The sequence below is a fragment of the Syngnathus typhle genome, linkage group LG19 (assembly GCF_033458585.1).
Source record: "Syngnathus typhle isolate RoL2023-S1 ecotype Sweden linkage group LG19, RoL_Styp_1.0, whole genome shotgun sequence".
Taxonomy (NCBI): domain Eukaryota; kingdom Metazoa; phylum Chordata; class Actinopteri; order Syngnathiformes; family Syngnathidae; genus Syngnathus; species Syngnathus typhle.
In genome coordinates, this window is record NC_083756.1 from 1,332,789 (window position 1) to 1,359,223 (window position 26,435).

The window sequence follows — 26,435 nt, forward strand, 5'->3', positions numbered from 1 at the left end:
CTCTTTTCTAAAAAAATGTTTGGCAACAATTTACGCTGTTCATATAGCAAAATTGCAACATTTAAAAAAAAAAAAAGATGGGTGACTTTTTGGCCTTTTAATAGTTTAAATTTGGGTAAAATGATTATTTAAAAAAATGCAAGCTATTATTTCTCCTTCCAGTTGTTGCAAGTCTTCTCCTCCTTGGCTTGTCTGGTGCAACAAAAAGACAAACATCAGGTAACCACCATAAACGTTTTATTTGCAGCAACAAATGACCAAAATAATTAGTGAGACTTCCAATTCGTGTTTCAGTGAAAAACAATTCTGGCGTGAAGCCAGCTGGTGAATGCGGAACGTGGGTGAAAGAACCACAAGGAGGTCTCTTCACTTCTCCCAATTACCCCAGCAAATACCCAGCAGATACAGAGTGCGTGTACATCCTTGAAGGTAAAGCTCCTCTCCGCTCTTATCGAGATGACTAAGTGCCCAAAAAAGCTAAAAGAAGTTTCTGGTCATTTCAGCCCCGCCGAGGCAGTGCATCGAGCTGCACTTTGAAGATCACTATTCCATCGAGTCCTCTTGGGAATGTAAATTTGACAACATCGAGGTTCGCGATGGACCTTTCGGCTTCTCTCCCATGCTCGGACGCTATTGTGGTCAGCACAGCCCGCCAGATATCAGGAGTAGCGGCCGCTACCTGTGGTTAAAATTTGTGACGGACGGCGAATTGGAGGCGGTGGGATTTTCAGCCAATTACAACTTCACTGCAGGTAGCGTCAATTAGTTTGTTGCTCTTACTCAACACCTCAAAGTCTGTTTTCATAAATGTTGGTTTGATAATGACTTGTGTCCGAAGCCTTTAAGAGACTTAATTGTCATTTGCTAGTTTTGCTGTTTTTCACTGCTCTGCATCCTGACACATTGTCTTCAAAATCAGAGATGGAGAACATTTCCATAGTTTTTTCTTGGGTTCTACTTTTCTCGTCATGCTGTTGGCTTTATTGGTGTCAAAGCGAGCTTCGTCTGGACTGGGGGTCGTTACGGCATCCAATGAATGGAATTTCGTTTAGGATTACAGATGGATGAGACTATCATAAAGAGGCTAGGACCGTAAGATTGGACCTTGATAGGCTCAAGCCGGAAAATTGAAATAGTGAATCGAAGAAATTGACTCTTCACTCTGTGGTGTGGCGGTGCTGACCTCGGCAAAGCCAAGTTTGGGCTCATTTTTGGAATGGTGATCAAAATGGAGTCCATATGCACTGTCCTTTAAGTTACAGTATAAATGAAAGGGATCTTTCTTAGCAAACATTGTCCTACATTGATGTGGCATGTGTGAAAGGAGCACAATTCCATTTACCGTGCCCCAAGGCTGTTCCGAGTACACTTCGTACAAAAGACTCGGATTAAATTAATGAGAGGAAATGAAGATAGAAGCCACCTGCAGCTGTGCAAGAGGGCTCCAGTCACCCCAGCCAAACCAGTTACACTAGCTCTTTTCTTCTCCGCTGGTTCCTGCAACTCGGTGGACTGCAGGTCACATCCACGAGACTTGCATCGAATTATTTGGCTGTTTATCGTCATATCTAGAAGCGTCTCGATTAATCGGCATCTAATCGATGGTCAAATGAATCAATTAATCCACATCTAATGAGTGATCAAATTAATCGATAATCATTTTTGATCATCGAATAATCGTTTAGATACATCTTTTCATTTTCAGTTGTCAAAATCCTCAAAATCTGAGCTTTTCGGCAGTTAATATTAATCAGATTTCTATAGTACTCACTAGGGGTGTAACGATACATCGATACACATCGATTAATCGATATAATGCTCTACGATTTATTGGCATCGATGCTAAACGTAAACATCGATTTATATCGCCGTGTTTGACCTCGGACATTAGACGCGACTTTATTTTGAAATCCAGTTCATTGTTGCTTGCTTCCTCTTTCCGGGAGCAGTGAGCGGCATGTTGTGTTGTGAGCAGAGCAGGCACGTGAAAGGAGAGTAGACAACTAGTACGCGGCTCCTGGGCTGGTGCTATGGCTAGTGTCCAAAAAGACGAAGAAATTTGCTCCCCTTTAGGCTTCAAGTCATTCGTTTGGAAGCACTTTGGATTCCAAAGAAAATATGGCTCAACGGACAAGACACGTGCAGTTTGTAAATCCTGCCATGCGGTGATCAAATATTCAGGGAGCACAAATCTCGCCGCACATTTAAAGAAAAAACACGACATCAAAGTTCAGTGTTAAAATAAGCACTTTGTATACTGCAATACTCTTGTAATTTCCTAAATAAAGAGTTTGCAGTACCTTGCTGATTTTGCGTATGAATTGTTCTAAATCAGGATATTGTTCTATATTTTTTATTAAAAAAAAAAAAAAAAATCGATCGTAGAGCACTATATCGCGGTGTATCGTGAATGAATCGCAGCAGGCTTTAAGATATTGGCAAATATCGTATCGTAGTTCTTTGTATCGATATTATATCGTATCGTGACAAAACCCGCGATTTACACCCCTAGTACTCACACAAGTAATTATTGATGCATCGACAAAATAATTGAGAAATAATCGTAAGTTTCAGCCCTAAAGAATCCCCTCAACATCAGCAATCTTTTTTTTTTTTTTTTTTACTAATCCCCGCTTTTACTTCATGTGACTCCTTAGCCATCACACTCCCGTGTCACATTTGATTGGTTTGCTCTCGGCAGTTAAAACGCAGCCCGGAACGTTGGCCGCTTTATCAGATGACGAGCCTTCAACCCGAGGACAACCAGTCAGAGTTTATCACCCTGGTGGAATCTACTCGCCGTTCAGCATGAGAGGCCTAATATTTATCTCCTTTGGCCCTTTGGGTCGCTCGCCGCCAATTACCTCGCAGATCAATCGGAGGCTGAGCCTGCCATCTTCCTCTGTGGTTGATTTGTTAGCCAGGCCTGCTGTTCAGCCACAGATGTTGCGTTTTTTTTTTTTTTTTTCAGTGTTGGCCGGACGTTGCTGATGTAGCTTCATTTAATGTAAAGCAATGTGGTTTATTTGTTGTTTGTTTGGGTAAAAAAAAAAAAAAATGTCACAGATTTTGGCTGCCATCCATCCTTTGCTAACCCAGATGGCCACAATGGCGCTACCTACTATGTATTCACGCAGCGTTTACAACACAGAACACGCGTTGGTTCTTTGCTCTCGCAACCGCATTGGAAATTAGCTCGCTGATGTGTTTAGCTTTTTTTTTTCCCATGGGAGCAGCCACTCTGAGCAAACTGTGTGTTTTCACGAACCTATCAGCATGGTGGATCGTTGCACTCTCACGCTGTGAAGCCTCTCTTGCTACATTGTGCCTTATTAAGTCAGCAGTGAGACGTGTGTGTTTGTGTGTATGTAACTTCTCAAACATTCGACTAACTTTTTGATTGCCTTCCAAGATAAATAACTTCCAGGAAAAGTAGCAGAGTTGACGAATGTTTCCTTTTCATTATCCACACTTTGCTCCTCGATTTTCTTCCATCACAGTTTTGGCAGCGACGCAAACTTGGCTCTGCCAACTTATCATCTAAGAGCAAATGTCCGATTCTTTGGGGACCTTAATCACATTTGGCATCCGGCTAATCCAATGGCCAGTAACGGCCAGTTTTTTGTCTCTCGGCAGGAAGAACGATGCCAGTATTTGTGGTCACACTGTGATGGGATTCTGATTATTAAATGCAAGTCATTGACCACATTTCAGCAGGAAGCGGAAGCTCGTTGATGGATTTGGCTTTCCGAGTCCAAGCTCCAGTCCGCCTCTCAACTGACTAGCTTGGATTGTTTATAGCTCACCCCTGACCTGAAAATGGATGGAGGTCCATGTAGTATTATCTCGCTTGGTAACTGATGAAAGAGCTGGTAGGAAAACAAGTAAACATGTTTGTTGTCAGCTGTCAAGACTAAACAGTCCGCACATCCTTTTGAATCTTGAAGCCCAAAGCGAATTTATTTTCCAACCAATGAGTGTACATAGTCAATTAAGAATGTCTCCCCTGTTTAAAAAAAAGTAGCAAAGTCAAGTTGTTTTTCTTTGGCCAACCGCCACTCGCCGGCGCAGCCTCGCCGGCTTTTTCATTTTCCATTTGGCAAGCACGATTAATCACAGCGCCACCATACAATGCACGTGGTCACACAGTCACTGCCGCTGCCTCTTATTATTCCCTCGTGCTGGAAAATGTACATCGAGGAGCATCGCTGAAGGAACCGAAAAATAAAACATGCCACAGTACCGCAATGTGTCCATACGGGCCGCAGGCATAAGAGATCAAAATGGGAAAACAAATAGTCAAACCTCGGTTTTCGACCACGATCCGTTCCAGAAGGCGGTTCGAGAAGCGAATCGGTCGAATTCCGAATCTATTTTTCCCCAGTACCAATAATGGAAACATTGTTAATCCGTTCCAAGACAAAAAAAACCCCGCCTTTTTTACGCATTCATTTGCGCATTTTTGTCCGATCGCGCAACTGCAGCGCACCGCCGAACGCGCAACCGTAGCACGTCGCCGACCGCGCAACTGCACCGCGCTAGTCGCATTATTGTGACAGAGCCGTCGCTGAAACTTAGAAAATATTTTTAAAGTCTTAATGTACTTTCCAAAATTTAAGTGGACCTCAGTGCGCAGGGAGGTTAATTTGGTCCGGGCGCTCACTGTCGCATTGCTTTAAGAGTGTCTTTGTGTTTTAGGATGGTTTTACTCGGGTTTTCTCGGGTCCACCCGGCTCATCTCGCGAGGTTCAACCTCCGAATTTTGTTCGACAACCGAAGCAAAAAAATCTCGAATTTTTTGTTCGAATTCCGTTTTGTTCGAGAACCAAGACGTTCGAAAACCGAGGTTTGACTGTAATACAAATGGCAGGATTGCTGTGTTGATTGCCGACAAAAAGATGTGGCTGCTCCTCTAGTCTTTTATTTGAATATTCATCGAGCGTCTCCTTCCCTGACCACAGAGTGTTGTATTCAAAACAACCTTGCATCAAAGACACATTCTTGGAAAGTGCTTTGAAAAAGGAAACCTACTCACGATCACAGTTAAAGTATTGACTTTTTTTTTTTTAGTTTTCTTTTATTACCCAGCACGAACCAAAGTGCAGGGTTTCATTCCCTCAAAGTGAATCGACCTCTTTTTTCCCCCCTTCTGATATCTAATTAAAACTCTCACAGCAATGTAGTCGAGTCACATTCACACCAAGCCAATTTGAGAAAATTAAAAATCCCTTTAAAAGACGTGCTTATCTCCTTTCCGGCCAATATCTTTATGTAAGCCAAGTGACGCATGACTGCTTCAACGAAGGGGCGATCCCTAGGTTGGTATAAATAAGCTTTTCAATTTAGATACTAGCGATTGCTGAACTTGTGTCGGAGGAACGACATCTTGTTCATTTAGGACTCGCTGCAGCTTTGACTGCACATTGCAAAGAGTCACCTGCTTCCGGTTATGCTAAGATACGCATCACTCTATCTAATGGTGTCTAAAATCGGAATGTTTGTAAATCCAAAATGTTTTGTTATCTTCTCCACCCTCTCATTTGCTTGTTTACCTTAGGCAGTGTTAAGCAACCTTGTAATTATGCCGCCACTCTCCTCTCATCTATACCCAAAAATATGCCACCATTTTGTGGATTGAAAGATTCCTATTCCACTTTTCGGACACATATCAATCGTATTGTCTGGCATGATGTTCTTTTACCCTCGAAAATTGTAATAATATTGATGTAGTGTCTTCTAATATGGAGAATGGCATATGTCTCATTGCCATGGCAACTATACTTGTGTAGCCCATCATTTTAGTGTGTTAGCATTGCATTAGCCGTGCATAATAAGCATCATATAAGCTTGGATTCAAATCGGAGGCTTGAAAGAAACATTCTATGACATTGATGTCTCACAACATAATTCATTTTATGTACTTATAAAACTTTGAGTCATTAATGTCAGATATGGAGTGCCCATTAATTTCCATCAGCTGAGTTGTTTGTAGCTACTCACTGTCTCGAATTTGATCATCTCACTGCATTAGCTACTTGTGATGTATTTTGTGTCATGTCACGTGAAGGAGCGGGCTGAAGCATTCCCTCGAGCTCCCACTTCTTGTCATCTCTCTTTGCCAAAACAAATGTAATACCTCATTGTGTTATGCCATGCATCCCTGACTACAATTTGTGCTGATTTTATTTTTGTTGCAGCTGACAGTTTAATACACACAGTTTACGGCGTTATAAAAATATGAAGAGCAGCTTATCTAGTAAACGTACGCCGACAACCTACTCACGCTGGCATCGTAGCATTCTTATCATTAGAACTGTTATTACTTGACACAATGTAACAAGTCAGTAGTCTATAATTAGTTAAAATTGTAAATGAGTCATAAACACAGCTATAAATAAGTTACTGGATTTTTTTACAACTAAAATGGAGGCTAGTCAGAGAATAAGGACTTACCATGAGATAAATAAATACAATTTAATTAAAGGTGACACACAAAAGACATAAAAGTCTTCTGACAAAAAGTAGTTTATGATATAATTTCAACGTTTTCTTGTTTTCTAGCGAGTGGTGCGACCTGTTGCGTAACGCGCTAGCCGCGTGAGATCTTAGCCGCCATTAATCTCGTCATTTGGCTCCTCGGCGTGCCGTGTCAAGCGTAAATTGTACTTATTTCACTTACTTCCACGGAAGCGCTATATTTAAACTGTGAAATAATGTAAACGATAAAGACTGAGCGTAGTGGGGAAAATGTGTTAGCGTCCTTTGGGGGGAAATTTGATGTCTCTTTTTTCTGTTTTTATATGGCGGTGCTCGAATGTTACGGACTTGTATGTCGCAGTGCCCTTGCGGCGAAATGCCAAGGGCTCGCATTTGGCCAGCATTTGTTTGGTGTTTGTGGCAGGCGAGCGTCCTCCTGCCAAGTAGGTCTGAGCCGCGCTTAAAACTGCAAAGGCAAAAAAGGCTTCCGATTGGTTTGAGATAAATGAGGACACGTTAACGCTTTTGCTCTGCAGTCCTCCCTTTGCTCTTTTTTATTTCGGCTAGGAAGTGAAGAGATTGAAAAACTATGATAAAGTAGAATACATATAAGCTTTTTGTTATTATTTGATTAAAAAAAAAAAGAGGTCACCATATCAACTCTTGATAAAGTTTGGCTGCATGTCCCTCAAATGAATTCGGATTTTAATTAAATAATACAACATCAAAAACCAAATGACTTCATACTGTAGACTTGGCGGATAGGTTTGGATTTTTTTTTTTTTTTTTTTTGAGAGGGGATTGAAGCAACCAAATCTTTTACTGTAATCATCCGGATTATAAAGACAAATCAGTTTTGTGTTGTTGTGCCGTGTTTAGGAACACAAGTTGACACATTTTTGCATTCTGCTGGAAAATGAACGGAGGGAGGAAATCCTGATTTGAGCAAAACAAACAAAAAAACAGAGATAGTGGTGGTTAGCCGTTCTGCTCCAGGTGACAAATGTTTAAGCAGTCGCGGAGGTTTGTTTTCCCTCGGCAGTCATTGCTTATCCAGCTCAGTGGCCTAGTGGTAGAGTGTCCGCCCTGAGCCTGGAAGGTTGAGGGTTCAAACCCCGACCGGGTCATACCAAAGACTATAAAAATGGGACCCATTGCCTCCCTGCTTGGCACTCAGCATTAAGGGTTGGAATTGGGGGGTTAGATCACCAAATGGTTCCCGAGCGCGGCACCGCTGCTGCTTACTGCTCCCCTCTCCCCCAGGGGATGGATTAAAATCACATGGTGATGGGTTAAATGCAGAGGACAAATTTCACCACACCCAGTTGTGTGTGTGACGATCATTGGGTCTTCAACTTTATCACGTTGGAACAAATATTGCCTTTCCACAATGCTTATAATCCATTTTATTTAAAAAAAAAATCAGCAGCATACAAGGGCTAGTTAGATTATAGTTTTGCAGTTTTACAATAAAGATTAAATCCAGTTGGTATCACACAAGTTAGGCAAAAAAAAAAAAAAATCTGGATATGAATGAGTTCCAAATGAATTTTCCCTGTCACCTCCAAGAATCCAGACTTGGCTTTGCTATATTTAATGACCATCCTAAGCACAAGGTACACACATAGATTAGCCCTCAAGGGCTCTTGCACAGTAAGACCATTGCTTGAGATTGATTATGGATTCAGTTTAGTGGGCTGCTTCGACTTCAACTCAGGGTACCAGAAAAAAGAGGGGGGAGGGGTGACAAAGATGCTTTATTTGTGCATTTATAGGAACAGTCTAGATGAAGGCATGCCAAAATGCAACATCTGGAAATCTTTCACACTGGTTGCACATTGATGTCTTGATATAGCTGTCACGGTGCGGAGTGGGGAAATGGAGCAGGGCGACCAAGTGCAGCTTGGACCAGGGTTTATTGCAACAAACTCAAAAAGACTCGGCAAACTGACGTGACTGAACAACAAACTAACAAGACTAACAGACCAAAGCGTGAAACAAAAGACAGGACCCAAACAACCCGTGCCCGTGACCGTGAGCCATTCATTGTCCACATCTTACGCACAATGCTCCGACGGCGAGTGACACTCAAACAGAACTTAAATACAACACAGGTAACGAGAGGCAGGTGCGTGTGATTACACTAAACAAGGGCACACAGGAAGGGAGGGGCGAGCACACAGACACAGAAACGATGACACATCAACCCAAACTGGGGACGAGGCATGACAATAGCGTGCTATTGATTTTTGCCTGCTGCAGTCAAGTGAGACGTCAAATCAAGTAGATGGAAGCAGAGTGATGGTAGCTCAAATAGCAAAAGATTACAGAACAGTTGGAATCAACATATTCCGAATTTTTCATATAGATTTTCATAGGGAAAAAATGTTTTGTTTATTGTTTATGTTGCTTGTCTTGGCACTGCATTCACAATCACAAATACCATCTTTTCCCATGTATAATGCGCAAAATTTAACTAATTTATTGTCCTAAAATCTGGGGTGCGCATTATACATGGGTACAACAATTTTTGAAGAAAATCTCCCTCGAAATAAAACTTGAAATCACCTTTCTTCTTGTTTGTTGTCAATCGCGCATCGCATTTAGCCATCCTGCCCAACACACTTAGTCAGTAAAATTCATAATTGACGACACATCGTTTATGCGATGGTGCAATCCTTGATGGTGTGTTATTGTCAAATATTGTTTGTTTTTTAATCTCCATCGCAGACCGGATATCATACGGAGGCCGCCATGACAGTATGCGCAGAACGGAAAAGCGAGAGTTCAGTTTTCTTCCTATTACCGTTTTTTTCCGTGTATAATGCGCCCCCATGTATAATACGCACCCTAAAAATGGCATGTTGATGCTGGAAAAAAGCCTGTACCCATGTATAATACGCACCCAATTTTTTTTTTTTAAATTAAATTGTCGCCCCTCCCTTCCTGTGTCACCTCAATCAATGTAACGTGTTTTGTATTTAAGTCCTGTCTGCCCCTCGCTCACCGTCGGATCATTGCATGTGTTACTGTCATGATGTCTGTTTGGTTTCTGTTCCTGTCTTTGGTAATGTCTTTTTGTTCCACGACTTTGTCGGTCAGTCCTGTTGTTGGTTTTGTTGTACCATGATTTTCTTAAAAAAAAAAAAAAAAAAAAAAGAAATTAAAAAAAAAAAAAAATTAAATTTAAAAAAAATTGTACCCATGTATAATGCGCACCCCAGATTTTAGGACAATAAATTAGTTAAATTTTGCGCATTATACACGGAAAAAAACGGTAGTTTCAATTCACAGTTTAATTAGCAGTTTCAATCAGCAAATAACAAAATGCGTATTACAGGTAATATTTTATTTCACAACACTTTGCCTTGTTCCAAACACCCTCCATACGAACACAATGCTCTCGTATCAGACGCTTGCTCGATCACCTGCTCGTTTGCTGTCACAATGTACCCTACACAAATCCGAAACATTTGTTGCTGCTCCGAGTCACGACGAGGGGCAAGTTTTGGTTTCCAAGGGTGTTTGTGTTCCTCTTCAACTTCTCTCCCATACAGAGCCGCCTTTTTCACGTGTCCGCACGTCACTTTCCTCTCTTTTCATTTTAACCTAACTGATCGCGGTGGTGCCTTTCTGGGCAGTCGGAGAAATCAACGCCAACAAAAGAAATACATCCAGCCTAGTTAAGAAATCACCAGAAAGATCACCGTGACAATTGTGAACACACAGAAAGATAATAAATAACTGGAACATCACTCAAATATTGGTGATCCCGTTGAGAGACTCACATATTTCTTTGCTATCGAGTTTGCTCTTCGCATGCGCAGTGATACTGACAGGCAGAATAACATCCGGTTGTTTCCCAAAGATGATCTTTTTTCTGAAATAATTTTACGTTTGCGGACTTAAGTAGGAGTCAAAATTTGGGTGCGTATTATACATGGGTACAGGGTTTTTTCCAGCATCGACATGCCATTTTTAGGGTGCGTATTATACATGGTTGCTGATTATACATGGAAAATTACGGTAATTTGGTGACTGGCGCGCGCGATTCCTCAATCTGCCAATCGTGACAATTAGGCTAAGTAAAACATTTGTACCTGGAAACAGCAATGTTTGAAAAATCCTTTGGGGAAAAAAAATGTAGGTGGCCAACCTTTATTTTAAATGACCAAATTTCCTGTCCCCGCTTTTTCTAGTATTGATTGCCACATATCGTGTTAATTGTTTATGTTGGCAATCAACAATTAAGTTGCATCTTGAAATCAACGCAGCCTTAAGTGTCATTAAGCGCCATATTTGGCTTCGGCGCCTGATTGTATTGGCTGCTGACGAAAGTGTCTTGGGCTGCAGTTGATCACTCCAGCTGGTCAAATGGAACCAGATTGTTGACATGTATGAGCCTCCGTTCTGCGCCCTCCGGGTCGTGGAAAATATGCAATGCTGAGTCTGTTGCCCCGTCTTCTTTTGCTGACAGTCAGATGAAACGCAATCTTGAGGAAGCAATCGAGAGTCTCAGACTCATTTGCGCAAATGTCCCTTTATGTCGCTTTGTCTCCCTCTGTTATGCGGCGTAATAAGTGATGTGTTGATTTATCGCACGACACATTCAATCCTAATGGACGTTGGATTGAATGTGTCTCACTTAGACAGAAGCAACTGTGATGCTAAGTGCTCCTCCAGAAGGTTGCTCCCCAGGACCCGTTTTGTCTTCTCCACTGAAAAACGTGTGTAACCGTGCTTAGTGCTTACATTGGTTCTCTGCTTCCACACGCGTGCTAGCGCTCACACACACACACCTAAGGCAGTCTTCAAATCAGGATCAATAATGCATCACCCCAAGAACGAGTTCACTCGCAAGGGCGACGATCAAGTTCCGTGCCCTCCAAGCTGATAATTCTGACGACTCAGAACTCCCCCAGTGGTGCATTTGGGGCTCAAGGGCGTGTTTGTGTTATGATCCTTTCAAAGCAAGCCAAGGTCAAGCTTTGTGTCCACGCAAGTGTGAAGAACAATGGCTCCAACTCCCCATGGTGAGAATAGATCATGTCAAACAATTAAATAAATGAAATAAAATAAAAAGAAATAACTCAAGAAAGAATAATAGTTATATAACGGAAATATAATAATAATAATAATAATAATAATCAATAAATCATTTTAAAAAGCTGGCATTGTGCAGATGTTCCTAATCCAAGGTCTCTGTAGTCCAGGGGTGTCCAAATTTTTTGCAAGGAGGGCCAGATTTAATAAAGTGAAGGGGCCTGGGGGCCAATAGTTTTTTCAGACATTTTTTAACTACAAAAATCTCATGCAAATACACACTGTTATAAAACAAATTTCATCGTCACAATTGTCTTTATTTTTCAAATGACAAAATAACCAAATATAAGCCATTCAGGCAGATGTGAACAACTCTAAAAACACAAATTCTGCCTTTCATTCATATCTGAAGAGTCAGATAACATTGAACAAACTGTTTGAAATACCTTACATTTACATGAGTTTAAAATTATTTTTGCCTCATGAACATTTTAAACAGGAGTTATAAGTAATGCAAATTTGTCTGTTATTATTAAAACTTAAAACAAGTGAGTTTTGCTCTTGTCATTTACAATATCGTTCAGGAAGTAATAGTTTGTGTCATGTCTACAGGTTTATAACATCAACAGTATTAACATGGCCACTTCGTAATATTTAATATTAAGTAATATTTAATTTTTATTTAATTTTGACTCACAGCCCCGCGTGAAGAATCGCTGTTGTGATGCTATTTCTGCTTGGAGCTGCTTGACTTTATCAGCGCGGTTACTCCCTGTTAGCTTGTCGTATGTGTCAGCATACTCCTATTGTCTCTTTAGGTTGAAATCCTTAAACAAGGCTCTTTAGAAATTAGACAAACACAATTGCCTTGATTTTCAGCGAGAAAGTATTGTAATTCCCATTTCTCTTGAAAGCGACGGTCCATAAATAATACATTATAAGACCGAAGCTGCGGGCCATATGAAATCTGATCGGGGGCCGGATTTGGCCCGCGGGCCGGACTGTAGTCTCTCTTAGCCCCGCCCCCCTTTTCCTCCTTATTCTCTCAAATTTTCTCGGTGCCTGTTGACTCGCGGTTCTACCTGCCGTGATGAATGACATCACTTCATTAGTTTGATCAACCACTTAAGCGGACATTATTAATTAGATGCTTATTCAAATGTCACAGCGGAGTCACTGAGAGGAAATGTGGCCCACTGGGAATTTGACTTGTGTGTGAGTGTGTGTGAGTGTGCGTGTGTGCGTGTGTGTGTCTGTGTGCGTGTGTGTGTGCGTGTGTGCGTGTGTGTGTGTGTGTGTGTGTGTGTCTGCGTGTGTGCGTGTGTGTGTGTGTGTGCGTGTGTTTGTATGAGAGAGATTGCCAGGATATTGCAACATGCTGCCAACCCCGAGACTCATTCACATTTTTTATTTTTGGCTTTCATTCATTCACATGTAGAGAGAGCATTGGCACTTACTTTTCAATTCCCAGTTAGAGTGGCTCATTAATAAAACGTTGTGTTTTGCCTTTGATAGCGCAGCACCACCAGGAAGTCGTGCTTATTAGGAATTTACATTGTTGGCTGCTTACTTAAAAATAAGAACACGTCGCAAAGCTAGTTAATCAGCGCCTAATAATCATTTGAACGTCTGGCTGCTGACGTGAATCAACTCCGCAATGCTGTGAGCGTTGTAAACATGATGTTAAGCGACGGGCGATTTGTTTTCATCGTTCAGCCTTTAAATATTTCCTCACTTGTCGTATTTCCCTGCGTTAGCCTCTGCTTACATGTTTGAATTTGTATAGCAACATGGAAATCTGTGTCCCCGGCTCTAAAGAGAGCATTTTCCACTGTTGCAAAAGGGTAAATACAGTAAGCTACAGAAGATTACACTCTTAGCTGAGCTTTATGAAGAGAGCAGAGGGTGTGGCGATGCGTGGATGTGCTTTGAATGCCATGCCACGCAAGACGAGGGAAGGAGTTGCATGCAAGGGAGCATGAATAGAATTGTATAGTACACACACCTCCACACACACAGGCCAGATGTCAGTGAATGCAGTCGAGTGAAAGAGAAACATCTTGCTTACACTGCTGTTTTACTGCTGCGAAGATGGTGTAGCGACGTATCCCGCGGCGACGCAAAATGAGGGTTAACTCGTTCAGTACCGTTGACGAGAACAGACGTCAAATATCACTTTGTATTGGTCGGGCAGCGAATGAGTTCAACAAAGTACCGATAGATGAAATGGAGGCCTCCTGATTGAAATTCAGCAGTCCTCTTTTTAAGAGGTCAACGGTCACGCGAGACATTTATAAACGCAGCAGCCTCATTCGGGACAGCTGTGTTGCCATGTCGGTATAGCAGCGCACCACTTCACGTTGCGTGGTGGCTCGGCCTTGTGACAGCGGCGGGTTAAGTGGTACCGGGAACCAATCATAAATCTCCGGCGCGGGCAGCACGCAAGACCTGAAGGTCGCTGATTCATTAAGTCTTCTTCCTCTTTGATTTTCGTCTTCCTCCCTGCCGCATACACCCACATATCTTGGAGGAGGCTAATGGACTTGGAAAAGAGCACCTTTGCAATATAGTCGTTAAAACCTATTTACACCTTTTACATACGAGCAGCATCACAGTGGTCCACTTCCTGCTGAAATTAGACTTTGGGGATATTGCGTTCCAGTTGACTCAATCCCCTGCTTTCTCCTCAGATCCAGACTTTGCAGATTTGGGAATACCGCCACCTCTGCCCTGTAGGTACCCCCCTCTCTTATTTTCAATTATAAAAACAAGTATTTGATTGAGTTGCCCTGACAACGCTGCCGTGTTTGTTTGCGTGTCGTCGGTGTGTGTGTTTCAGCATGTCAGTACAACATGGTCGGTCCGGAAGGTATCGTGGAGTCTCATCAGATCACCAGAGACGGGAAGGCTGGCGCCAACGAGGCCGTCGACTGCAAATGGTACATCCAGGCGCCACCGCACTCCAAGGTGAGTCGGCAGGAGTCGTATCGACAAAAACGCTTGTGGTCTACAGGGTTGAGCAATCATTCCATCTGTCCATTTGTAAGTCTTGAAGTGAAATTTTCGCTCATTTATTCATCAGGAAAGGGTTATTGTCGGATTCTGTGGGTTTTTTTTCCGTCTTATTCATTTCATTTAGCCTCCCAGCGCATCAACTAAGAAGAGGGTCAGAGGGTTCCATCAGCAAACCTTGATATTACATGAGAGCTGTCTGCAGCTTTCCCAAAGTGGGTATTCATGGCTGCAGGGCGGGGGAGGGCGGCTGCCTCGTTGAGGGTCAGACACTTCGTCATGTAAGGTCACTACTTTTTTTTTAGTTTCCAGGAAAAACAGATGGTAAAAGTATGAAGCGTTTAGGCTTATTAAATAGTAGGGTTGTAAATCGCGGGTTTTATCACGATACGATATATCGATACAAAGAACCACAATACGATATTTGCCAATATCTTAAAGCCTGCTGTGATTCATTCACGATACATCGCGATATAGTGCTCTACGATCGATTTTTTTTTTTTTTAAATAAAAAAATATAGAACAATATCCTGATTTATAACAATTCATACGCAAAATCAACAAGGTACTGCAAACTCTTTATTTAGGAAATTACAAGAGTATTGTAGTATACAAAGTGCTTATTTTAACACTGAATTTTGATGTCGTGTTTTTTCTTTAAATATAGAGATTTGTGGTCCCTGAATATTTGATCACCGCATGGCAGGATTTACAAACTGCACGTGTCTTGCCCGTTGAGCCATCTTTTCTTTGGAAACCAAAGTGCTTCCAAACGAATGACTTGAAGCATAAAGGGGAGCAAATTTCCTCATCTTTTTGGACACTAGCCATAGCACCAGCCCAGGAGCCGCGTACTAGTTCTCGACTCCCCTTTCACCTGCCTGCTCTGCTCTGCTCACAACACGCCGCTCACTGCTCCCGGAAAGAGGAAGCAAGCAACAATGAACTGGATTTCAAAATAAAGTCGCGTCTAATGTCCGAGGTCAAACACGGCGATATAAATCGATGTTTACGTTTAGCATCGATGCCAATAAATCGTAGAGCATTATATCGATTAATCGATGTGTATCGATGAATCGTTACACCCCTATTAAATAGCTATTCTCCTAAGAGGACACGAGGGCATTTGCCTCCCTGCTTCCCTCAGGCTTGCCCTATCTAAATATCTATCACTCGCAGATTTACGGTTCATGGCTCAACAGGATGGGTTCAAATAAATACATAAAATAAATTAAAAAATGCATGGCTATACACTAGTAGGCTACTTTGCTCTTATGACTATCTCTGGGTCACATATCTGCCCAATGCCCTTGTTTCCTCGCATGCATGTGCTTTTTGACTCTCTTCTATACAATTTCACAAAGTCTATGGAACATCAGCGTAAAGTAGTGCATTTTTGTACAAAACAATATACAATTAATTCCTTTGTCAAACAAGGGTTCCAAAATATACCTGTTGAATAACATCATGGAAATACTATGTTTTCTTAAGATGGAACCCAAGAAAAAAACATGCAATGAAAACAGCAGAGGCCCCAGTATTGAACCCTGTGGAACACCACAGGACAGTGCGGGACTCAGAGAAACCAAGGCTAGCACAGAAAGTTTTGTCAGCCAAATAGGGTGCTGCCACTAATGCCCACAGAATACTGTGGTCCACCGTATCAAAGGCTGCAGTTCAATCCAACCAGACATCCATAGTCTCCAGTTTCACTAGCCTGTAGGATGTCATTAACAATTTGTAACCAGGCTGACTCTCCCATGTATTAGAAACAAAAACAGTGTCGTTTTTAGTGGTGTAGACCTATACAGTATCACACTGAGAGTTGTTTATAATTTCTCCTCTGGGGTTGCTAATACTACACTGATATACTAGCGTAGTGTGCCAGGAAAAAACAGCTCGGGTAGATAATGACGTCCTATACCAGAGGCTCTAATTAACTGCATTGAAGCGCTCCAGAAAGAGCAAGGGACCCCCAGAGTCAACATGGGAATAGAAGGGATGAACAAAATGTATACGATTTAATGACACTATTTCTTTATATTTTTCGAGGATACACAAAGGGTGAGGCAAAGGGATTTATTGTAGTCTTTCTCTAAACACATGCACTGTGCAGTCATCAGATAAAGTTGGCTACTAATAAATTCTTGCTCATTGATTAAAAAGGAAATACATTTTTCCCTTAGAACCAACTGAATGTAAGAGTAGATTTTTTAGCAGCCGTAATGGGTTCCAGCTCACCTGCAAAACTGTGGACAAGCAAGACAGAAAAGGTTAGCGACTTTTTCTCCAGATGGTTTTAGCTAGCAATTTACTTTGGTCCTCTCGACATGCATGTCATTCATCTGAAATCTAGTTGTCGGTTGTAACTGAACTCAGCATTACTGGGACCTTCTAGCAAAAAAGTATGAATGTATTCCTTCAGCAGTCAGTGATGGATTCTGCTTCATTACTGGCTGCAGCAGAATCAACAAGCAGGCAGCCTTTTTTCCTGCCCGAACCAATCTCTCGCCTTACAAATTGGTGATTGTATCTATTTGATCCATTGCCGTCATTTGGGTTTGTGATGCAATCTGAACCTAATTTTTCCTCATCTATGGTTCTTTCTGTCCACTGGCGTCCGCCATCTTAAAAAATAACAGTTTTGATGTTTTATTATTTTTATTAAGACTAGCACTGTGATGTCTTAATGGCTTTTTTTTATTTTTTTTTTTTTTTATGAGTTTGTCTCATCACGTTAGCAAAGCCTTGCTGAATTGCAGGCTTTCATCTTTGGGCATTTAAAGTGTCACGTTTTCCTGTCACACTCAGTGAGCGGCCCTCCTCATTAACCGTAATGATGGCCAGTTCGGCGCGCTGCCGAGCGGAACGGCAGATGTGAGCAAGCCATCGCGTCTTGATGAACGAGTCACACTGGCTGATGGAAGAAGGTGTTGTCGACGGTGGGTTTACATTCTGTATCATGTTTGCCCCCCGTTGTCAATGTAGATCTACCTACGTTTCCTCGACTATGAGATGGCTAACTCCAACGAGTGCAAGCGCAACTTTGTGGCAGTGTACGACGGCGGCAGGTAGGATTATTTTTTAAATATGTTTTTGTAAGTGCTGCCTATTGAGATGTGATATTATTTGATGTCAAGATAAGATAAGTAGCTCTTATCTTTTTCCCGCACCACTTATAAAACTTTGATTGCTCAAAGTCCTTCATAACACTTTCCAACCTGCCTTAAATGGTCATTGGGCTGAACATTTATTACATACAGTATGTATGTATTTTTTCTTTTTTTTTTATCTCACCCAAGTTCGGTGGAGGACCTGAAAAGCAAGTTCTGTTCCACGGTGGCCAATGATCTCATGTTGGTGTCGACTCTCGGCGTCATCCGGATGTGGGCAGATGAAGCTAGTCGAAAAAGCCGCTTCCGCATCCTTTTCACCACCTTCCAAGAACGTACGTTTTTTATAACATGACATAAGCCACCTTCTATTTGTTCATTCGTTCATTCTTAAAGTCTCTAAAAAAAGTTTCAGAATTTGGACAATGTGTGTGTCATTCAGTTAAGGCAGAAATAGACTCTCTGATATCATCTCTGAGGTTTTGTTAAGTCAGTGTCACCATTTTAGGAGACCTTTTTACCAGGATGCGCTGTTGTCACGGCAACGCCTCTGCCTGAAGGCCACAAGCATCACCAACATTGGCGGGGCTAGAGGAATTGCTGCGGGGGCAGTGCCCTTCCATCCCCCCACCCTTAATATATGTAATTTTTGTATGTAGAAGTTCTCCCATTTATTCAGTGACTTGTCATCATGGTATATGATGTAGGCGTGAATATGTTCATACAGATAGGATCAAAACTCATGAATAATAATTGGACATATTTTGACAAGTTGATCAAAATGAAGCAAAATGGGATTTAGCGTCACACTGGACTTTGCTGCATAAACCTTGTTTTTGTTCCCGCAAGCGCTTTCTGCAGACACACTAATTATTTTCACCAGCGACTAATTCGGCAGATTAATTTGCGCCTCTGGTATCGACTGGGACACTACGTGTGGACAAAAGGGCACTTTTATTACCGTACATGTTGGTATTAATTTTGTAGAAGATCTTTGAGGATCACTCAACGGTTTATGAGAGGAGCCTGTCAGGCTTCGGAGGGAATTGGAAATGGAGCAGGGCGACCAAGTGCAACTTGGACCAGGGTTTATTGGAGGAACTCAAAATACAGACTTGGTGAACTAACATAACTCACTAACAAAACCTAACAACAAGACTGACCAAAAAATACGTGGAACAAAAAGACATCATGACGTTAACATAACTATAACTAGACTGACTGACTAGGACGTGAGACAAGAAAACAACAGGACCTGACGACAACAATGATCCGACAGGGAGTGACACACAAACAGGACTTAATATACAAGACAGGTAACAAGAGGCAGGTGAGAATGAACGCACTGATCATGGGCACACAGGAGGGGCGGGGCGAGCACACAGTCAGACGGACAAAACAATGACAACATGGACGAGACCGGGGACGAATCGTGACAGAGACACACTGACAAACTATGGACATGATCACACAGGAGGGGAGGGGCGAGCACACAGACATGATCGGGGATGAGCCGTGACAGAACCCCCCCCCCACAAGGGACGGCTCCCGACGTCCCAAAAACCCAACCCCCACAGCGGCACGCGGGGGGGCGGGGAAGAAGCACACCAGTCCAGACGACCCTACTGGTTTGTGAAATAGCCTGAACCGCGCTCGGCGGCGACTGGGGAAACAACGGCACTCGGAGGCGACTTGGGGGACAGAACTGCACTCAGCAGTGTTCAGGGGCCCAGGGCCACTCTCGCGGCACACACTGGGGACCTGAACCGCAATCGGCAGCAACTTTGGGGGACATGAACCGCAATCGGCAGCAACTTTGGGGGACATGAACCGCACTCGGGCGGCGACTTGGGGGACATGAACCGCACTCGGGCGGCGACTTGGGGGACATGAACCGCACTCGGGCGGCGACTTGGGGGACATGAACCGCACTCGAGCGGCGACTTGGGGGACCGGAACCGCACTCGGGCGGCGACTTGGGGGACCGGAACCGCACTCAGGCGGCTACTAAAAGTCATTGCCGCAATCAGCGGCATTTGAAAGTCCGGACCGCAATTAGCGGCAACAGTCACAGCCACACACGCGGCGGCATGCAGGAAGCCAGAGCTGCATGCAGTTGCAGGAGTCAGTGCTTCAGCAGTGGGAGCAGGGTCTGTGATGATCGCAGGTCTGGCATTGTTGGCACGAGGCCCAGCAATGCCGCGGGTCCGGGGTGGAGCCCGTTGGCGGCCGCGACAGTGCCTTCATTGGCGAAAATCAAAGAAATTGGGCCGCGTCTTGCTGGTTGTTAGCAGCAAGCTAGCTGTATTTTTGCTAGAGACACAGGGTTCAAATCCGAATTAGAAAAACACACAATAGAAATTGATTAAATGTTTTGGTTGTTTAAAAGGAAAAAGGTCACCTTGGCTTTCTATGACTTCATGATGATGTCGCCTGAAACATTAGCGCACTAATTTTATGACCACGTCGATGTGATGGGTTGCGCCGCCCTTGCGCTGACATCATCCACAGGCAGAGAGGCGAGATGGCCGTTTTAGGAGCAAGGCCATGACAAAGGAGGAGGCCAGGCTGGTTCATTTTCGGAGAATAGGATGGGTGGTGATGAGATAGATAGGAGCACCAAATGGCAATTTTGTTGACGACCAAAGATCTCATTCCACACAGATCAAGTAAAAGTGATTTTGAAGATGTGAAGGGGAAATACAAACAACAGATGGGTTTTGGGGTAACAGTCCGAAAAAGAAATCTAAATGACTTCCCTTGAACTGATTTGCACATTTTTAAGCAGCTTACAGATTTGGTGGTTAATAATGATGGGATTCAAGTGGGACATGTGTGTGTGTGTGGGGGGGGGTGTTAATATTTTCCGATAGCATGAGTGAAATTGTTTTATTTGAGCTTTCTAATCTCTTCACTTTGACCACAAAAAGTGTTCCGAATGAGTTCCATCCATTTCTCTGTTCCAGCTCCGTGTGACCCAGATGCCTTCTTCTGTCACAGTAACATGTGCATAAACAACACACTGGTATGCAATGGCCAGCAGAACTGTGTGTACCCCTGGGATGAGAATCAATGTAAAGGTGAGATGTGTTAATTTACATCAGGAATAAATGATAATTCTTTTCAGGCACACTTAATATCCTTTATTCTGTCCAAAATCTTGTCGAGATGAAGTTGAATGAAGTTTGACCAGTTCAAATGTATCTTTGACATCTATAGACGTCAATGGTAGTGAATAGGGGTGTAACCATTCATCGATACACATCGATTAATCGATATAATGCTCTACGATTTATTGGCATCGATGCTAAACGTAAACATCGATTTATATCGCCGTGTTTGACCTCGGACATTAGACGCGACTTTATTTTGAAATCCAGTTCATTGTTGCTCGCTTCCTTTTTCCGGGAGCAGTGCGCGCGGCGTTGTTGTGTTGTGAGCAGAGCAGGCACGTGAAAGGGGAGTCGACAACTAGTACGCGGCTCCTGGGCTGGTGCTATGGCTAGTGTCCAAAAAGACGAGGACATTTGCTCCCCTTTAGGCTTCAAGTCATTCGTTTGGAAGCACTTTGGATTCCAAAGAAAAGATGGCTCAACGGACAAGACACGTGCAGTTTGTAAATCCTGCCATGCGGTGATCAAATATTCAGGGACCACGAATCTCGCCGCACATTTAAAGAAAAAACACAACATCAAAGTTCAGTGTTAAAATAAGCACTTTGTATACTACAATACTCTTGTAATTTCCTAAATAAAGAGTTTGCAGTACCTTGTGGATTTTACGTATGAATTGTTATAAATCAGGATATTGTTCTATATTTTTTATTAAAAAAAAATATATATCGATCGTAGAGCACTATATCGCGATATATCGTGAATGAATCGCAGCAGGCTTTAATATATCGGCAAATATCGTATCGTAGTTCTTTGTATCTATATGATATTGTATCGTGACAAAACCCACGATTTACACCCCTAGTAGTGAATGATTTATTCTGCGGAGAGTAAAACTTTCAGCCATCTCACACGATCTCTTGCTGCACAGAGATGACGAAAGCCAACATCCTGGACAATCTGAACAACACAAACGGGACCATCATCGGTGTAACATGCTGTATCGTCCTTCTCCTCCTCATCATCTCCGTTATCGTTCAAATCAAGCAGCCTCGCAAAAAGTACATCCTCCGGCGTGAGGACTTTGACCCCACCATGTTTCAAGAGGTCTTCGAGCCGCCTCACTACGAGCTGTGCACTTTGCGCAGCGCCACCGCCGCCACCTCAGCAGACTTGGTGGACGTAGCGGAGGACTTTGAGAACTACCACGCCCTCCGCCGTGCCTCCTCACGCTGCATCCACGACCACCACTGTGGCTCCTCCTCCAACCCGGGCTCGGCCCACATATCCAAGCTGTCCCTCAGCGGGCGAGGGAGCCGCGGCAACCTGAGCGCGCGGGACGCGGCGGCCGGCCTTCTGGCAGACCTCCCGCAGGCCCCCATGTCCGTGCGGCCCCTGCTGCCCAGCTCGGCCAACCGTCGGAGCATCTTGGTCATGAAGCACAGCTACTCGCAAGAGGGAGCTGACAACGGTTGTGACCTAGACGACGACCTGGATGAAGTTCCAACCACCAGCCACCGACTTTCACGCCACGAAAAGGCAGTACAGCGGTCAGTATCCATTGATTTTTGATGAGGGGAGACTCTGGAATATTCCCCTTTCAGTTTGGATTATCCTGCTTAGTTGAATATATTTTGTTTTCTGGTTCTCGAGGGCTGCTCTGTTCTAGATTTTTGCCTCCTCCGACACATTCAAACCATCTGGATTATTATCAGGCTTCTTCTGAGCAGCAGCAGGGGAAACACGCAAAAATGGTGGCCCTCAAGTACCGGATTTGGAAACAAATCATTTTTTAATTCAATGATTAGTTTAAAATTCAGTGCCTCCAAAATCCAATCGCAATCCAGTTATTCTTCTAGCAATAGAAACTCAGACGTTGTTTGGCATTTAGCATAGAATAATATATTTATGTTAAAGCAAATATGTGATTTATTCTTGCATGCACTGCTCCTGACACTCGCTATTATTACTAGTCAAGGTTGCATGCGGCGTGTGAGCCTGCCGACGCAAAGTAACATTAAAATACAGAGGCGTGACATTTCAGGTTCTGCCTCATTGGCTCTTTGAGCAAACACGAATCAGAGTACAACACAACTAGGGTCTAAGAGACAATCTCAAGGTAAGCCCCCTTTGCTTCGTCCAACACTTTTGATGATGTATCTTGTGTTGTCGCCTTTTGCTTTGATGAATGTTTTCCTTCTTTGTGTGTGTGTGTTTTTTTTACAATTTTTTTCTACTAAAATGATTTTCTTGCTTGCAGCCATCTTGGAATTTGTGTGTTTGTTTGAACATAGAATGCTAAATTTTACTGCATGGTTGTTGTTTATTTCCTGGTAGACAAACTGTAGATGCATTGGATGTTTGATCTGCATGGACTTGCTCGATTTGTATTTGTTACCGGTCTTAATGTGTTAATCCTTTTGCCCACAGCACAAATGAGCAGCGATTAGTAAAAAAAATTATCTGATGTGGGATTTGATACTAAACCATGTTACAGTTAAAGTAATACATCCTTGTCAGTGACCATATAGTTTAAGTCCACTGTCCATTTTGTACATAAATAAATGATTTACAATTGATAGTTAAAGCCATTGAAACGTTGTGGCGCGGTTCCCTCGGATACCGCTAGAGGAAGCCAATGCACAACAATAAGGATCATCACGCTGCGCTAATTCTCAGTTTTTAACTTGTGCTCGGTTATGTCATATTTTACATGTCTAAGATTTACTGAGGTTGATCCCAGTGGATTTTATAGTCACTGGACACTTAAATAAATTTTTAGCATAAAAATCTATGTTCTGTTTAAAATACACGTGTCTGTTTATGTATGTGCGCACTCATGTTCTACATTGTGTGGCATTGTCTCCATCATGTAGACATCTTGAGAGTAGTGCAATCCGGGATGAGCCCGAGCAGGCATGAACTGACGGGTGACAAAGCGGACCCTGCGCGATGTGATGCGATGCTGAGGCTCGAATGGACGCTTTGACGCAATGATATCCAAAGGATGTGATCATGTGCAAAGATGAGCACAAAGAACTAGATGAACATAGTTCATGACGTCATTCTTTGAATGACGTTTGATGTTCATCCCATTTTGGTTCTTGTCTCCATAGAAAACAACAATCCATCTTATATAGCTTCTGGCTAAAATTCGGGTGATATTTCTTCAACTGTCACTGAGGACAAACTATTTATGATCCAAAGGTATAGCATGTGTCATGGAGCGGATGGAGCAGGGTGACCAAGTGCAGCTTAGACCAGGGTTTATTGTAGAAAACAACAGACTCGGCAAACTGACATAACGCAACAACACAACAAGAGGACTGACCGACAGGGATGTGAAACAAAAGACGTGAAGACATTACAAAAACAGGAACCAAAGAGACATCAAGACAACAATGATCCAACGGGCAGTGAGTGGCAGACAGGACTTACCGTAATTTCCGCCCTATAAGGCGCACCTAAAAACCAAAATTTTTATCAAAAGTCAACAGTGCGCCTTATAGCCCGGTGCGCCTTATATATGGCTCAAGTGATGAATTTGTTGATCCATACTGGTTGTACACAGTCCTCTGCCAAAATGTTTTAGTACGTTTTAGTACGACTAGTAAATTACAAGGTCGCATCGCTTCCCAGCATTACGGTAACTGTAGTCAGGGGGCGTCACCGAATAGCTGTTGTACCCGCGAGGCTATTTCATTTCAAAATAGGCTGCTCCGTTAATGTTTCGAGTAAATCTACGGATCGATATGGAAGGGAAACATAGGTAAGTAGTACCAATGCGTTAGATCGAACTTTAGTCAGTTCTGATCATTATATAGGAGCTCGTTTGAGAGACGTGATTGTTTACACTTTGCTGAGGCCCATGGGAGATTGCTAGCTGAGGGTCATGTTTTTTTGCGGATGGCTAATGCTATAACGATAGCTGCTATACGCGCGAGGCTATTTCATGTCAAAATAGGCTGCTCTGTTAATGTTTCGAGTAAATCTACGGATCGATATGGAAGGGAAACATAGGTAAGTAGTACCAATGCGTTAGATCGATCTTTAGTCAGTTCTGATCATTTTATAGGAGCTCGTTTGAGAGACGCGATTGTTTACACTTTGCTGACGCTCATGGGAGATTGCGAGCTGAGGCGCATAGGAAATTGCGGATGGCTAATGCTATAACGATAGCTGCTATACGCGCGAGGCTATTTCATGTCAAAATAGGCCGCTTTGTTCATGTTTCGAGTAAATCTACGGATCGATATGGAAGGGAAACATAGGTAAGTAGTACCAATGCGTTATATCGAACTTTAGTCAGTTCTGATCATTTTATAGGAGCTCGTTTGAGAGACGCGATTGTTTACACTTTGCTGAGGCTCATGGGAGATTGCGAGCTGAGGCTCATAGGAAATTGCGGATGGCTAATGCTATAACGATAGCTGCTATACGCGCGAGGCTATTTCATGTCAAAATAGGCTGCTCTGTTAATGTTTCGAGTAATTCTACGGATCGATATGGAAGGGAAACAAAGGTAAGTAGTACCAATGCGTTAGATCGAACTTTAGTCAGTTCTGATCATTTTATAGGAGCTCGTTTGAGAGACGCGATTGTTTGTTTACACTTTGCTGAGGCTCATGGGAGATTGCGAGCTGAGGGTCATTGGTTTTTGCGGATGGCTAATGCTATAACGATAGCTGCTATACGCGCGAGGCTATTTCATGTCAAAATAGGCTGCTCTCTTAATGTTTCGAGTAATTCTACGGATTGATATGGAAGGGAAACATAGGTAAGTAGTACCAATGCGTTAGATCGAACGTTGGTCAGTTCTGATCATTTTATAGGAGCTCGTTTGAGAGACGCGATTGTTTACACTTTGCTGAGGCTCATGGGAGATTGCGAGCTGAGGCTCATAGGAAATTGCGGATGGCTAATGCTATATCGATAGCTGCTATACGCGCGAGGCTATTTCATGTCAAAATAGGCTGCTCTGTTAATGTTTCGAGTAAATCTACGGATCGATATGGAAGGGAAACATAGGTAAGTAGTACCAATGCATTAGATCAAACTTTAGTCAGTTCTGATCATTTTATAGGAGCTCGTTTGAGAGACGCGATTGTTTACACTTTGCTGAGGCTCATGGGAGATTACGAGCTGAGGGTCATGGGTTTTTGCGGATGGCTAATGCTATAACGATAGCTGCTATACGCGCGAGGCTATTTCATGTCAAAATAGGCTGCTCTGTTCGTGTTTCGAGTAAATCTACGGATCGATATGGAAGGGAAACATAGGTAAGTAGTACCAATGCGTTAGATCGAACTTTGGTCAGTTCTGATCATTTTATAGGAGCTCGTTTGAGAGACGCGATTGTTTACACTTTGCTGAGGCTCATGGGAGATTGCGAGCTGAGGCTCATAGGAAATTGCGGATGGCTAATGCTATATCGATAGCTGCTATACGCGCGAGGCTATTTCATGTCAAAATAGGCTGCTCTGTTAATGTTTCGAGTAAATCTACGGATCGATATGGAAGGGAAACATAGGTAAGTAGTACCAATGCATTAGATCAAACTTTAGTCAGTTCTGATCATTTTATAGGAGCTCGTTTGAGAGACGCGATTGTTTACACTTTGCTGAGGCTCATGGGAGATTGCGAGCTGAGGGTCATGGGTTTTTGCGGATGGCTAATG

General features: G+C 42.9%; 1 protein-coding gene across 5 annotated transcripts in view; it reads left to right on the plus strand.

Moving 5' to 3' along the window:
* The window catches only part of neto1l (neuropilin (NRP) and tolloid (TLL)-like 1, like), a 28,804-nt gene that overhangs the window by 630 nt on the left and 1,739 nt on the right, over positions 1-26,435 (plus strand). For 2 of the 5 annotated variants that reach the window (XR_009710440.1, XR_009710442.1), the window contains exons 2-11: positions 163-219; positions 295-429; positions 504-752; positions 14,211-14,252; positions 14,360-14,487; positions 17,521-17,603; positions 17,835-17,980; positions 20,612-20,725; positions 21,690-22,308; positions 22,803-24,527. Coding sequence is in view for 2 of the 5 variants with exons in the window: in XM_061265517.1 (XP_061121501.1) it covers positions 163-219; positions 295-429; positions 504-752; positions 14,211-14,252; positions 14,360-14,487; positions 17,521-17,603; positions 17,835-17,980; positions 20,612-20,725; positions 21,690-22,308; positions 22,803-22,863 (1,634 nt within the window). In the remaining 3 variants the exon portion in view is untranslated. Of the gene's footprint in view, positions 1-162; positions 220-294; positions 430-503; positions 753-14,210; positions 14,253-14,359; positions 14,488-17,343; positions 17,484-17,520; positions 17,604-17,834; positions 17,981-20,611; positions 20,726-21,689; positions 22,309-22,802; positions 24,528-26,435 lie in introns of those variants that run through there. The other 3 variants (XR_009710441.1, XM_061265517.1, XM_061265518.1) reach the window with 2 other exon arrangements.